The sequence below is a fragment of the Mustela nigripes genome, chromosome 9, assembly GCF_022355385.1.
Source record: "Mustela nigripes isolate SB6536 chromosome 9, MUSNIG.SB6536, whole genome shotgun sequence".
Classification (NCBI taxonomy): domain Eukaryota; kingdom Metazoa; phylum Chordata; class Mammalia; order Carnivora; family Mustelidae; genus Mustela; species Mustela nigripes.
This window is the reverse complement of record NC_081565.1, coordinates 2,254,541-2,268,956: the sequence shown is the minus strand read 5'-3', so window position 1 is coordinate 2,268,956 and position 14,416 is coordinate 2,254,541. Positions and strand designations below refer to the sequence as shown.

Sequence of the window (14,416 nt, the reverse complement as noted above, 5' to 3'; positions counted from 1 at the left end):
AGCTGAGGAGGAGGAGGAGGAAGGCTTGAGCTTGGAATCCTCGGAACGGAGGAGCTGAGAGAAACCCAGGGCTGGTCTGAGTCGCCCGTGCTGCCCAGGGCCCTGGGAGCTGCTGAGGGATCTGGAGTGAGGGTGAGCGGAGCGGAAAATTGTACTCATGTACTTGGAAATGAACTATTTTCCCGCCCACCCCAGGGGTCTCCGGGGGAGAGAGGCCCGGCCGGTGCCGCTGGACCCATTGGAATCCCGGGGAGACCCGGGCCTCAAGGACCTCCAGGGCCGGCGGGGGAGAAAGGAGCTCCTGTGAGTACTGCCTTGGGGGCGCAGGGGCCCTCCCCACCCCAGCCTCGTCTGTCCCTGCCGCCAGCGTGGGTGCCCCCGGGGCTTGTAGGATGTGGGCGGCAGATGGAGCCCATGCTTGTCGCCCCAGGAAAGTCCGTACGTTCCCAGCATCCTGACTGAGCTCCAAGGCTGGTTCCCAGGGTTGGCCAGGTTTTATCAGGGAGTGACCCAAGCCAGAGGGGTCCTGGGGAGCATTTTGGCCAAGGCCTCGCCTGTCGCACCTGTGCATCTGTGTCCCGGCACGTGCAGAGAGAGGGGAGGGCTGGGGACAGCGTGTGTCCCAGGGTGGCCTTGGCCTCGGTCTAGCCTCTGAGCCCCGTGTGTGGACGGGTCCGAGCTGCCTGCTGTGTGCACAGCCCCTCCGGCCGGCCTGAGCCAGGCTGGTCTTTGTGTGAGAAGGGTGGGTGTTGGGGATGGGAGTCCCCTCTGCTGGTCTGGGGACAGGAATGGAGAAGATGGGTTGGGAGGAAGTTTCTTCCTGGACCCCCGACAGCCGACCTCTCAGTGACCACGCGTGTGCCTGACCAGCTGAGCGTGGAGGCACTGTGAGTCCACCCACCCCAACCTCGGTTTCCCTGCAAGACATGAACGGGTCCGTCTCGCCTGGACTGCTCTTGGGAAGCCAACAGCCGCCCTCCACCGAGGGCTTCCCCCGAATAACCACAAAATGCCCATTACTGCCCTGGCAGACTCCTGCTCTGACCGCGTCTGGGTCCCCCTGCGGGTTTTGCAAACGTCTCCCTGCCTCACGTTCCAATGGCCGCGGAGACAAATTTCACTCCAGCTTCCGGTCTGCGGTCAGACGTCAGCCTGAGCGGCGTTCCGGCAAACGCGCACACAGGTGGTCTCCGACGGCGTCAGGACGCCCGTGCTGACGGACTCCTGCGGGAGAGACAGAGTCTTCCTCCTGCGTCCCGTACTCTGTGGTCCGTGGGCAGGAAGGGCCCAGGTGCCTTCTGTGGGCAGGAGCTCCCGGTTGAAACCAGGCTGGAGCGCCTGCCTCCCCAAGAGCCCATCCAGTCTGGTTTGGCGATTCTGATGGCCGCTGATCATTTCCGCTGAGGCCACGGACATCCATCCAGCAGAACCCTGTGCTAGGAACCCGCCTTCTCTGGGGCGTTCAGTGTGCACAGAGCGCACAGACGGGTGGGAAACAGTTAGGTCTGTTGCTTCGGGAGAGTAAACACTCGAGCGGAAACCTCTCAGAGTGGTGCTGTCCAGCTGACATCTGGTCGTTCTCCCCAAATAGCTCCGGAGAGAGGACAAGGCCGGTTGTCTCCGAGCACAGCTGACCTGACCAGTAATGTCAGGCGGGGAGGTTCCAGGCGAGCCAGAGTCAGCCTGGGCATTTCCTGGCTTCATTAGGGTGGAAATTGATCTCAAGAGGAATGACATTGAGGGCCCATTGAGGGTGTGACTTGTGCGGCAGGAGGGCTGGGACGGAGCAGTGACGTCCGGACGGACACTGGCCGTGTTTCGGTCCCGAGACCGAGTGCTCGTGTTCTCTCCTGCGTCCCCCCCCCGCCCAACATGCACCCCAACCGCGTTCTGCGCTCACAGTGATTCTGACACTGGGAAATATGAGCAAAGCTGGGCCTTAGGACGTCCGAGATTCCCGTGGACGGCTGTGAGGGAAATGCACCAGTAGAATTACAAGAAAAGAGAGACGGACGCGTGCACGCCTGTTTGGCACGGGGCGTTTGCAGAGAATTGGAAGGGGGGATCGTGGCTGGAGGCCAGAGCTCAGGCCCTCCCGGCCACTAGCACAGACGGTCCTACCCGCAGGCTCAGGAGCCTTGCTGGCTGGGCTGACTCCCGGCCCCACTGCTTGCCCGCCGTGCCGCAGTGTCCCCACTTCTAGAAGAAGCGTTCTTTCTAAGAAGGGCACGGACGAAAGGCAGCGGTGCCTGGGGGCGGGTGGCACGGGGCTGGGCACAGCTCAGAGTCACCCTCTGCGTAGCTAAAATCCACGGGGACCATGACAAGGGTCACTGCCCCAAACTGCCGGCTCCCCGCCTGTGGGCCCCTCCTCTTCGGGGTGATGAGTGGTGGTGGGACATTCCCACGAGGGAGCTCTGTTGGACCAGGGATCTTCTGTCCTCTGTAGGGCGAGAAAGGGCCCCAAGGCCCAGCTGGCCGAGACGGCCTCCAGGGTCCTGTGGGGCTCCCCGGTCCAGCTGGCCCCGTGGGCCCCCCGGGAGAAGATGGAGATAAGGTAAGAGGAGCTGGGACACCCTTCTGCCCTCGGATGACCCGCAGCACAGCCCGTGGGTGCCCAGGGGAGCTGGGACACCCTTCTCCCCCCGGATGACCCGCAGCACGGCCCGTGGGTGCCCAGGGACCCCGGCCCCCCCTGCGCGCTGGGTGCCGGTGCGTGATTCCGGAGAAGCTCACAGTTCCGCGGTGGTAGGGGAGACCGCGGGCACGCGGGGGTCCGGGAGACGCTTCCGCGTGTGCGGGCTGCCGTGTGCCGGGAGCTTCCCTGCCTGCTCCCGATGCAGCACGTCGGTGCGGGGCGAGGGGCCGCGGCCGTGAGGTCTTACTCGGTATCTGCTTTCCAACGTCTCCGCTTGCACCGTCCAGGCCCCCTTCCCCTGAGCTTTCTCACTCCCGCGCGACTCCTGTGGGAGCTGGTGTCTCGGTCCTCGCGCAGCTGGGACGGTGGGATTCAGCTCTTCCGGGGACCCCCGCATTTGTGATGCGCTTCTGACTTGTCCCCTGTGCGCAGGGGACACCGCCTCTCGGGGTGGGGCACGGCCCCGAGCCGCGGACGCCAGAGGCGTTAGTCCCCACCCTCGGTGCCATGCAGGCCGCCCCCTGACCACGTCCGTATGGTCCCTGATTCTCCGGTCCACTGAACTGCATCCTGGCCTCGCGCCGTGCACTGTGTTAGAAGGGAGACCAACTTAATTTATGGAAACGTCTCTTCCTGGGAACGCTCTCCGGCTGCCCTGGAGAGGACATCAATCTTAATCCCCAAGAAGAGTAATTGCGAGGCGCAGATAACACGCAGGCGGCTCAGGGCTAACGACCTTCCTCGTTTTCCCGCAGGGAGAGATCGGGGAGCCTGGACAGAAGGGGAGCAAAGGGGACAAGGGTGAGCAGGTAAGGGCCGCGCGCGCTCACCGTCGCGTTACCGCCGTCCTGCACACGACCGCGTCGGCCGCCCGGAGCAGGACGCAGCTCCTGCGCTTCCTTTCCCGCGGGAACTCGTGGGTGGGTGGAGCCCGCGTGCTCTGGGGGGAGCACACATGCACACGCGTGTGCGTGTCCTCGGGCGTCCCTCCCCAGCAGCCGAGCAGGAAGCACTCGCAGCTTCGCGGAATAGAGCGTGGGTCTGTGCGCTGTTCGGCTCCGCAGCCCGGGTCACGGCCGTCCTGTGACGCTCGGGACTGCCGGCGCCCCCAGGAGCAGCCCCCTGAGCCGTGCCCTTCATTTTACTGGTGTGCTCGGAAGTCCCGGTGCGTCCCTCGGCTGCCGGCTCCTTCCTGGCAGTGGGGACCTTCCTGCCACCGGCTGCCGGGCACACGCCCAGGACGGTGCTGTCCGGGCCCCCGGCTTCCCTCTCTCACTCGTTCCTGGGGCCGCCGTGGAATGTGTGTGGGGGACGCGTGGGGGCTGGTGTCGCACTGTCAGGCACGGACTCCACTCGGGTCCTAGCTCTGCACGGGGAGCCGCCCGGTGTCCAGCCTTGTTTTCAACACGCCTCTGGGCCCATGTCCTGGGTGTGCGGTGGAGCAAAGATGAGGCTCCAGGGCCGCCCCCCCCCGGCCGCCCGTGATGACACGCTCCGGCCGAACTCAGAGCCAGCAGGGGAGCCGGCGCCTTCGGGCTGGACTTCTTCCCTGGGCGGTGCACGCGGGGGCTGAGCCGACACCTCGCACCGTGGTACCCCCCGGCCTCCGCTGTGACCCGGGAAGCAACCGTGTCTCTCTTTTCCCCACAGGGTCCGCCCGGGCCCACCGGTCCGCAGGGCCCCATCGGACAGCCAGGACCCTCTGTGAGTATCTGTGCTCCGGGGACCCCCGGACATCCCGAGCCCCTCCCGCCGGCGGGGCACAGCCAGCTTCTCCTCACCACGCCGCACTCTCTCCTGCAGGGAGCCGACGGCGAGCCAGGCCCTCGCGGCCAGCAAGGCCTCTTCGGGCAGAAAGGTGACGAGGGTCCACGAGGCTTCCCTGGACCCCCTGGGCCGGTGGGGCTGCAGGTGAATACAGGGTTTGCGGGGCTGCTGGTCTACCTCAGACGCGCTCTCTCTCTGCCCCCCCTCCCCTCCCCTCTCCTCCTGCAAGAGAAGAGTGGGAAATCAGACCCGGCTCTGGGGACCTCCCGGGAATTCCTCATTAGTAGCAAGGTCAGCTTCCATCATTGCCGACGTGTCCGCGTTTGCGTCTCGTAACTAGCGGGACGTGTCTCTGAGCTCACCGCAGAGATGCGGGAGTGATGGGCCGAAGGCAGACACATAAAGGAAGACAGTGCGTCCCACACGGACCACCCGGGAGGGTGGCTGGGAGCGCTCGGGCGCGTTTCAGCTCCGAAGCTCCGCGCGCGCGTGGGCTCACCTGCCCACAGGCACACGTGAGGCTTCCTGGGGCTTTTGGAAAACCTGAGAGTCCTGCCGAGTGTACAGCAGGTCTGTGGACGGCTCCCCCCATCTCCAGTTGCGTCCAGAGCTCTTAAATATTCTTTGGACGTGGCCCTTTTGGTTTATTTTTGAAGATGTGATGTTTAGTCCCCGCGTCACGTGCCGACATACTTGGTGACATGATTTGTTCAGACGTTTCCCTGCTGTCGGCTCATCAGGCTTTACTGTTTGCTGGGACCCTGCGGCAAGGGTCTCGGTCCACAGATCTCGGATGACCTCCTCGGGCTAGTTCTGAGACTTGGCGTCGTGGGGGTGTCCTACCCGGCCGCACGCGGAGGCCGTCGGACGCCCGTGCGGTGCCGGGACGGGGAGATGGCAGATGCCGTGGGGGTCCTGGGGTAATGCAGCGCCCGCCGCTGAGTTTCCGCTGTGTTCCTGCCGCAGGGTCTGCCGGGACCTCCCGGAGAGAAGGGTGAGACCGGGGACGTGGGTCAGATGGTAAGTGCGTCCGGGGCGCACCGGTCTCCCACGTGTGTTGTGGCCACAGTTTGCGGTTCGTCTGTGATCAATGGCTCTCCTTCCCCTAGGGTCCTCCAGGCCCCCCCGGCCCCCGAGGCCCCTCTGGAGCGCCAGGCGCGGACGGACCCCAAGGGCCTCCGGGTGGAATCGGCAATCCCGGTGCCGTGGGAGAGAAGGTGACTCCTGCCCCTTCCTGCGGTAGCGTGTGACGTGCGAGTGCGTGCGGGAGCCCCGGGGCGTGTGTGTGTGTGTGTGTGTGTGTGTGTGTCTGCTGCGGATACGGAAACACACAGGGCGGGCCTGGGCCATTCCTGTCAAACACACGTGGACGGTTGGCAGGTCTGTGCGGGGGAGTTGGGGGGTCTGACCCCTGTTCGCTGTGGCCTTGTGCACAATCCCCAAGCCACACAGCCCGCAGCCGGCCCCGCCCCCTCTCCAGGGTCTCTCATGGGTCTGCTTCTCCCTCCTGGAAGTGCTGGGCGTGGGGATGTGCGGTCCCCCTTGTGGTCAGTTCTGTGCTCTCGCGGCCCCGGGGGCCTCATCCGATCTGGCTGATTTGGGGAATGGGTCCTGGGATGCCTCCGTGAGCACGGCGGGCTTCTGTGTGTGCACACATGTGCCCGTACAAGCGTGAGTGTGCATCACTTCTAACGCACGTACTCTACCTCCTTGGGATAAAAGGAATGAGACCAACGTGTTTCCGTTCATTTGCATTCCTCGTACGCCGTTCCCAGAACTTTCTGACTTCAGCCTATTAAACTGGAAGAAGTCCTTCGTCACTGGTCATTTTTTACGATACGAGCATTACCGGTCCTGCTAGCGGTGTCCGGCTAGGCCCACAGACTCGTGACGTGCGCCTGCTTCTGGCCGGAGGCGTCTTCCTTCTGGGCTCCGGCTTCCGCCAGGCGCTGCGCCCTCTGACATGACCTGCTTGCTGCCGGCCTCTGCCCGGCCCTCCTGCCTGTGCTGTCCCCTCAGCCCCTCAGCCCTTCTGCCGGCTTCTCGTGATTCTCCCCCAGAGCTCACTCGGAGCGCCGTCTGTGACGCTCCGGGTCCTGTGGTCCCCTCCTCTGTATGACCGTCACAGCCTGCCCGTGTCCCTTCTCCCGACACAGATGTGTCTGCCCTCTGACGCGGGGGCTGTCCGGGTGCCGTGACGGCGCTCCCTCCCCAGGCCCCCACTGCCTGGCCCTGACAGCTGGGGGGTTTGCTAAGTGCTTGGAGGTGGGACCCTTCATCTCCAGGCCACCGTCACCGTGCTCTCTTTCCTCCTCAGGGTGAGCCTGGCGAAGCCGGAGAGCCTGGCCTGCCCGGAGAAGGGGGCCCCCCAGTGAGTGGACTCGGGGCGGGGTGGGGTGCGGCACCGTGGTGCTCCGCTGGGCGGGAAGCCCACGCTTGGCCTCCGTTTTCCCATCCATGCGATGGGCCAGGTTTCCGCTCACGCTTGGCTGCCGGAGGAGCTGTGACAAGCCGGAGGGCGGTGGGGGGTGAGCACGCGTGTGTGTCTGCGTGTGCGAGCACGCCCGTGTGTGCATGCACGCTCGTGTTCGTAATCCTGTCCTCTGGGTCCAGCGTGGGGCCCCGTCAGGCGCTTGCTGTCCCACGCATGGGAATGGGGGCCGTGCCTGAGGACAGCCCTGCGCTTCGGGAAACAAAGTCTGGCTCTGAGGATGCTGACGCTGGCCTTTCCCTCCAGGGACCCAAAGGAGAAAGGGGTGAGAAAGGCGAGTCCGGCCCTTCTGGTGCCGCTGGACCCCCCGGACCCAAAGGCCCCCCTGGGGACGACGGGCCCAAGGGCAGCCCCGTGAGTAGCTCTGAGATGCTGGCGGGCTCTGGGCGCGGGTTACCCTCGCGGTGCTGCGGTAAGGCCTGCTCACTGCTGCGGTCTGGGGTAGCGTTTCTAAGTCTAGAGGTTTCCGCACCAGCTGCCAAACCAGGGCTGTCGGGTGAGGAAGGGAGCCGTGGGGTGGGGCCTGTGGGGTGGGGGCCATGGGGTGGGGCCTGTGGGGTGGGGGCCGTGGGGTGGGGGCTGTGGGGCCCCCCGCGCGGAGCTCGGAGCTTGCTGTCATGCTGCGTGAACAGCCGTCTGTGGGGACGCCCCCTCTCATGGCCTGTCCTGGCTTTGCCTCCAGAGGGGGTTCTGTGCGTGGAACATTCTAGAAGCCTGAAGGTCTGGGCTCCGCCTTGGCCTGGAGCTCTGGGAGCAGAAGTGCAGGCGGGGCGCCTGTCTTCCATGTGCCCAGAAAGTGGGACACTGAGCCTGTCCTGCCGGGGGTGGTGGGGCTGCGATGAGGCGTCGACCTCCTGGTGTCGGGACCGAGGGTTTTGCAGGGCCTGGAGAGGCGGGGTCGGGGGAAGCGGATGCGGCGGCAGCGGCTCAGGTGCTGAGGCCCTGGACGTGTCCGTTTTCATCCCTTTCAGGGCCCTGTCGGTTTTCCCGGAGATCCCGGTCCCCCCGGAGAGCCTGGCCCCGCGGTAGGTGTTCCGGGCCCCCCAGCCCCTCACCCCCCGCAGCCCTGCCCCTGCCTTGGCCAGTCCCAGCTCTTCCTCTCGGTTATCTTCTGCGAACTCTCTTTGGGACGCGGTGCTCTCCCAGGGGGTGTCCTGGTAGTGCTGTTTACAGGGCGCAGTCCTGCTTGAGCTGTCTGGACCTGCACCAGCAGACGGACTTGGAGCCTCGGGGAGGCCTGGGGACCCCGTGCACGCTGGTGTGCGACTCGGGCACCATCAGGAGGCAGAAGGAACTTGCTTTTGTCCCCACAGGGTCAAGACGGCCCCCCTGGTGACAAAGGGGATGATGGCGAAGCTGGACAAACGGTGAGTCCCCTCGTGACCTCCAGGGCCCCCGGCCCGTCTTCCTGGTGGAGGCTGGCGGGCACTAGGGGATTTGCAGCGTGCTCTGTTCTCAGAAAAACCTGAGAAAAAGCCCGGTTATCTTGTAGGATCAGCTCTAACCGTGATGGGGGCCGCAAGCCCCCTACGGGCTCTGTTGAGAGCTAGGGACGCCTTGACCAGGGTTAGGCACTGGTCATCAGGGGGTCCACAACTGCCCCAAGCCTACCCGCGAGCTTCAGGACAGCTTTATTTTTGCCTCATTGGGCAGCACCTCTCTTCCAAAGGGCTCTGCCCGGCCAGCCCCCCGGGCTGAGCTCATGCTCAATCTTACCCCTCATACCCGACGCTGAGTTTCTGAAAGCTTGCTTCCTGCCGGGTCTCTCTGGTCCGGAACCGCCCCAGTGGTCCTACCCTTGGGGACGGATGGCCCGGCGCCCTCCCGGATTCCCTCACCCCCGCCCTGCACCAGCCAGGCAGACGGCTGCTGGGTGGGTCCTCCCTGTGGGCCCGGCCTGGTGTGACTGGTTTCAGAGGAACAACTAGCAAAGAGAGCTTGGGGAGACCAGCTTGGAGGTCGGGACCCCCTGCCCCCTGGCCTGTGACTTGGGATGACCCTGGTCCTCCCTGTGCCTTGGTGGTCCACTCTGCAGAAGGGGATGTGTGCGGGGTGAGGGAGTTGTGGCCGGAGCTCGGCCCCCAGTATCCGGAGTGACCGCTGTGCGAAGAGAAAGTTCTCTCTTACAATGCGGCCGCTTGGGGCGCCCGGACACTCAGTTGGTAAAGTGTCCGATTCCTGGTTTGGCTTAGGGCCTGGTCTCGGGGTCAGGAGTTCAAGCCAGGCATCGGGCTCCTTGCTCTGTAGGAGGGTCTCTTGAGGACGCTCTCACTCTGGCCGTGCCCTTGCTGTGCGCTCGTGCCCCGCCCACTCCCTCTCTCAGATAAACAAATCTCCTAAAAGAACTAAGATCAAATGCCGCCACACCACAGATGGGAGCCGGGCTCCCCGCGCTGCTGCAGCCCCGGCACGGGCCCAGAGGTCCAGGCGGAGGCCAAGGACAGCCTGACTTCATCTGGGACCTCTCGCAGCGGCTGTACGGGAAGAGAGAGGCGGCGTGGGGCTGGCCGAGGACAGAGGACACTGGGGACTCCGTGTGTGTCAGCCTCACACCGGCCCACACCCGCCATGCCTCTGACCAACGCTGATTCCCAATTCTGTGTTCTCTCTCTGACACCAGGGATCTCCAGGCCCTACTGGCGAACCAGGACCATCTGGGCCTCCAGGAAAAAGGGTGAGTGATCCTGCGACTGTCCTGGGCCGCCGGCATCTTGCAGGAGCCTCCCCCGCCGCCCCTCGTGCTCTCGCGGGTCCCGGTGGGTGTGTGCCGCAGCCCGGCCACATCTTCAGCCCTCGCACCCGCTAGGTGCCTCACCCCTGCTTCGGGGAGAGGCCAAACACTGTCAGTCATGCCCAGCGTGGGGGAGGGGTGCCCATAAGGCCAGAAAGACCTCACTCCTTGGGTCAGAACTTTCTTAAAAGTCTGAGCGGGGGACATGGTGTTTCTCTGCACGGGAAATACTGAGCCTTTGGCCAGTGTTGCAGGAAGCCGGCCCGTGGATGTGGCCGGGAACAGGGGCCCAGCAGTGGCAGCCGCCAGAGGCCCCTCCGGATAGACTCAGAGGTCTTTCCCAGAAGTGGGGTCCCTGGGATTCATTCCGATGGCCTTGTCCTGGCTGGCCGGGGCCCGGCAGCCCCCTCCCCGACCTCCTGGCCCTCCTTGCTCTACCTGCGTGCCCCTGGAGCCCAGGCCGATTTCCCCGCAGACACTGAGCTCACCGCTCCGGCTTTCCCGAGCTGCTTCTCACACGCTGTTCCTTTGCTTTGTTCCAGGGCCCCCCAGGCCCCGCAGGCCCCGAAGGCAGACAGGGAGAGAAAGGAGCCAAGGTAACGTGCTTCTCTGCCTGGCTGTGACCACAGAGTCTCCAGAAGCGTCCCCGCCTGTGCGACGGCTGAGTGGGGTGGGGAGTGCAGAGGTGTGGGCCCAGGACAGCCAAACGGGCATCCAGAGGCTCTCACTCCACACGGAGAGGGGCCTGGGCGCACAGGCTGTTGGTCCCTCCAGCCTGAGGGAAGGGAGGCCGGTGCTGGAGCGCTCGGCCCTGTGCTTGACCTGCGGCCGCCCCTGCGGTCGGCACAGAAGACGGGGCATCTGTGCTGAGCCCCTCGCCCGTCGCCCGGTGTCCAGGGCCCTCGAGGGGCTGCTCCCTGTGGCTCCCATGGCCTGGCCCCTCCTTGAACTGTCCTGTTGGGAACGGAGGCTGTGGTGGGAGCCATCCAGCCCCGTACAGGCCTAGGAAATGGTGGCCCTGGCCCTGCGAGCGCAGGGCCACCTGGAACGGCCATGGGGGCCAGGATGGCGGGAGACCGGGAAACTTCTCTGGCTGAGGAAACCAGGGGACAGAGAGTGGACAGGACGGCTCCTGCACAGAGTGTGGAGAACCTGGGGCAGCCCCGGCCATCTGGGGGAGTCTGGGGTCCTCGGACCGGGGTCCTGGGCCAGGGCGGCCACAGCCTCAAGCCTCTCTGTCTCTCTGTGTCTGTGCACCCTGCAGGGGGAAGCCGGCTTGGAAGGCCCTCCTGGGAAGACTGGCCCCATCGGCCCCCAGGGGGCCCCCGGGAAGCCCGGGCCTGACGGCCTGCGAGGGATCCCGGGCCCTGTGGTGAGTGGATGGGCGCCGGAGAGGGGCGGCCGTTGCAGGGGTGCAGCGTGGGCACAGGGCACAGGGACGCGGGGACAGAGCCCGTGGGGCTCATGCTGACGGCCCCTTGTGTTTCAGGGTGAGCAAGGTCTCCCAGGCTCCCCAGGCCCCGACGGCCCCCCGGGCCCCATGGTGAGTGACGACCTCTAGCATGCTCCCGGGGAGCAGTGGGGGAGGGCAGAGCGGGGGAGCACAGCTCTGACCGCGCCGTCTCCTCCTGCAGGGTCCCCCAGGACTCCCCGGCCTCAAAGGAGATTCTGGCCCCAAAGGGGAAAAGGTAACACAGGACTTAGGTGCCTCCAAGGCTGTGACTCGGGGCCCCTCAGACACGCGGGGTTTCTAACTATCAGTCACCCAACTGGTCAGTGCCCGCCACAGGCTGGGGACGGGTCCTGGGGGGTCTGAGAACATAACCAGCCTGTGCCGCGTGGGATGCTCCATCCCTGCCCTCGGCGGGGACCCTGGAGGCCTGCACCCGGCTCCCGGTGGAGGGGTGTCCAGGGTCCGAGGAGCGCGTCCACTCTGGACACGGCGGCCTGGGACACTTCTCTCAGGGTGAGGGCCAGGGCTCCGCAGCAGGGCCAAGCCCACGCACCTTCTCGGGTCAGGGGCTTGTCTTCTGCTCACATGGGTTTCCTGACTCATGTAAGGCATGTCCACAGACCAGACAGTGACACCTGAAGGACGGAGGAGTCTGTCCCTGTCCACTCTGGTGCCTGTCACCGCTCAGCCTCTGAAGTAAGGAAAGCTGGAAACACCCTTCTAGAACTTTCTGCAGGCTCATATAAAATAAACACATGGCAGCCTCTGTAGGAAGTTTTTTTAAAAAAACAGCAAATTGTTACAGTATCTATAATACTCAGCAGCTTTTTCTCATGGAGGTCCACAGAGTTTCCGTGCCCTGTAAAACAAGGTGCACACGTGGACGCGTACACGACGCACAGAACCACTGGGGGAAACACGTGTCCTCACGTCGGTCTGTACCTGGACCCACGTCTCCCCGTCTCTCAAGGGCGACGTTTACCACGGACCGTCCATGTCATTCCTGCGGCCTCGCCCCTCGACCTGCCCTTAGGCGCGCTCCCCCACCGGGAGAGGTGGGCCGCTGTCTCCGTGGTTCCCGTGGCAGGGACTTGCTGCCCCGTCCAGCCGGCCCACGGGGTTGGCGGAGACACGCAGCCCCAGTGCGCGCCCCTTCCTGCCTTTGTTCGTCGACAGGGTCATCCAGGCTTGATTGGACTCATCGGGCCTCCGGGTGAACAGGGCGAGAAGGGTGACCGCGGGCTCCCCGGCCCCCAGGGCTCCTCTGGCCCTAAGGGAGAACAGGTACGTGAGGCGGTAGCCCCTCCCCCACCCAGTGCGGCCCCTCACGGGTGGGGAGTAGCTGCTTATAACCTGGTGCCCAGTGGACCTGAGGCCAGTTAGAGCTGGAAGGACGTCCTCACGTCCATCACCTCTGGATGGGAACAGCGGAGGGGACGCCAGCGTGGACTGGCCACCCGTGGCTTCCTCCGTGGGGCCCCGCGGGGCCTCAGAGGGGAGGCTGGTTCACCTCACGGCCTCGCAAAGGTCTCTGACGCAGCTGGCTGCCCAGCTCGCTGGCGAGGCTTGGCCCGTGTTTGCCAGATACGGGGGCAGGGCCCGCACCCTGACCCTGGATGCGAAGACGTGGCCCCAGACTTCCCCGAAAACCACAGCGCTGCAAACCGTAGCCAGAGTCGTCCTCACTGCACAGTGAGCCACTGGACGTGGACTCCGTGGTCAGGGGAAGGGCGATGTGTGCCGGGGAGGCGGGCGGGGGCACGTGGCCGGCCTGCCGCGTCTGTGCGCCTCCCACACGAGGGCTTCCTTCCACACAGAGATCCCTGCTGCCCGAGGTGCGCGTGCCCTTGTCGGTGCCCCCGTCGGGCCACGCCTGACTACGAGGGGACCGGTCTCGTGAGGCAGGCCGGGGAGGCGGGGAATGAAGTGGGATGCGCGTGGGGCCCCGTACGGTCGTCGGGGGGTGTCCTCGGGAGCCCTGCTCCGTCCGCCGGCGCGCTCCCTGTGGCGTCGCCCGTGCCCTGCGCCGGTGCCCTCCAGGGCGTGGCAGCCCCGTGACCTCGGGGATTTGGAAGATGCCCGGGGCGTCGGCCCTCAGGGTAAGCACCGCCCTGTGCCCTCACCACAAGCCGTCTCTGCAGCGTCCCTGGCGGGAGGTGCCGGCTGGAGACTGTCTTGGATTCTGACGGCGATGAGCTGCCCCAGGCCCCAAGGCGGAGGGGCGGGGAAGGGCACCTGCTCTCGGCCTCCCTCTGCCCGGCTGTTGCTTCAGCCTCGCGGGGGGCTGTGCGGAGTCGGGTTCTAGGCGGAATGAACCTTGGGGCGCCCTTAGAGCCATGGTGCCGAGTATGAAAACCAGCGCGAGTCACTGGCCGCACCCGCTGGCCTGGCCTGCATGGACCGAGGGTCTGATCGGAGGCCGCGAGCTCCAAGTGGGGAGAAGCGTCAGGAGCGGCAGGCAGGCAGCGCCGACAGGGGACCCGGGACACTCCTTGTGTCCTGCGCTGGGGTCGGGGAGACCCACACCGCAGACAGGAAACAAGGCAGGACCACGCCAGCCCCTGGGTGTGGAGCTTCTGCATTTCCAGTTGGAGCGTTCGCAGAGATAGTAACAGGCAGCGCCCTCCCCGCGTCCCCCAAGACGCCGGCGTCCCAGCCCGGCCCGGGCAGCCAGCGGGGATGGTCAGTCTCCTGGAGCGCATTCGGGCCCCACCAGGCCCCGCGAGGAGAGGCAGTTCCCCTCCACGGCAGCCGGCCCCTCGTCGGAGGGCGTCTGCTAGCGGACAGACCTGGAGTGTGGAGAGCTGCGGCTTTGAGGCAGGAGAGTGTGTCTGTGACCCTTGTGTGGCGTGTAACTGACCCTTGTGTGATGCGTGACTGTGTTTTCTGCTCCTTTTCAGGGCATCACTGGACCTTCCGGCCCGATCGGTCCCCCGGGCCCTCCCGGCTTGCCGGTGTGTATCTGGGAGGGGTGTGTGGTCCCGTGCCATTCTGGGGAGAGCAGGAAGCAGGCGAGCCTGGGCCATGGGCCTCTGTGCAGCAGGACGATGATAGGATGGCCGGGAGCCCCGGGTTGGGCCCAGCCCCGAGTGGACGTGGGGCCCAGGGTGGATTTGCCCGTCCCCTCCATGTCCGGGCCCTGAGTGACGGAAGCAGGGAAGGGGGTTCTCTGGGCCTGACCGGTTTCAGGCAGGGGAGGCGGGCATTTCAGAAGACATGACGTGGCACCACAGACACCTTGGGCAGGGCGAGGAAGTTGTCCCCATCGGCATGAGCGGGACTGCCTGGCCCAGACGAGAGGGGTCAGGGACCAGCCGGTGCAGGGCACCCCCCACA

At 65.6% G+C, this 14,416-nt stretch overlaps 1 protein-coding gene across 3 annotated transcripts in view; it reads left to right on the top strand.

The window, feature by feature from the left end:
- The window catches only part of COL5A1 (collagen type V alpha 1 chain), a 136,708-nt gene that overhangs the window by 109,462 nt on the left and 12,830 nt on the right, over nt 1–14,416 (top strand). For all 3 annotated transcript variants that reach the window (XM_059410379.1, XM_059410378.1, XM_059410380.1), the window contains exons 42-59: nt 196–303; nt 2,450–2,557; nt 3,394–3,447; nt 4,289–4,342; nt 4,442–4,549; nt 5,372–5,425; nt 5,515–5,622; nt 6,723–6,776; nt 7,143–7,250; nt 7,868–7,921; nt 8,210–8,263; nt 9,517–9,570; nt 10,170–10,223; nt 10,892–10,999; nt 11,117–11,170; nt 11,262–11,315; nt 12,257–12,364; nt 13,981–14,034. In XM_059410379.1, the coding sequence (XP_059266362.1) occupies nt 196–303; nt 2,450–2,557; nt 3,394–3,447; nt 4,289–4,342; nt 4,442–4,549; nt 5,372–5,425; nt 5,515–5,622; nt 6,723–6,776; nt 7,143–7,250; nt 7,868–7,921; nt 8,210–8,263; nt 9,517–9,570; nt 10,170–10,223; nt 10,892–10,999; nt 11,117–11,170; nt 11,262–11,315; nt 12,257–12,364; nt 13,981–14,034 (1,350 nt within the window). The remainder of the gene's footprint in view (nt 1–195; nt 304–2,449; nt 2,558–3,393; nt 3,448–4,288; nt 4,343–4,441; nt 4,550–5,371; nt 5,426–5,514; nt 5,623–6,722; nt 6,777–7,142; nt 7,251–7,867; nt 7,922–8,209; nt 8,264–9,516; nt 9,571–10,169; nt 10,224–10,891; nt 11,000–11,116; nt 11,171–11,261; nt 11,316–12,256; nt 12,365–13,980; nt 14,035–14,416) is intronic.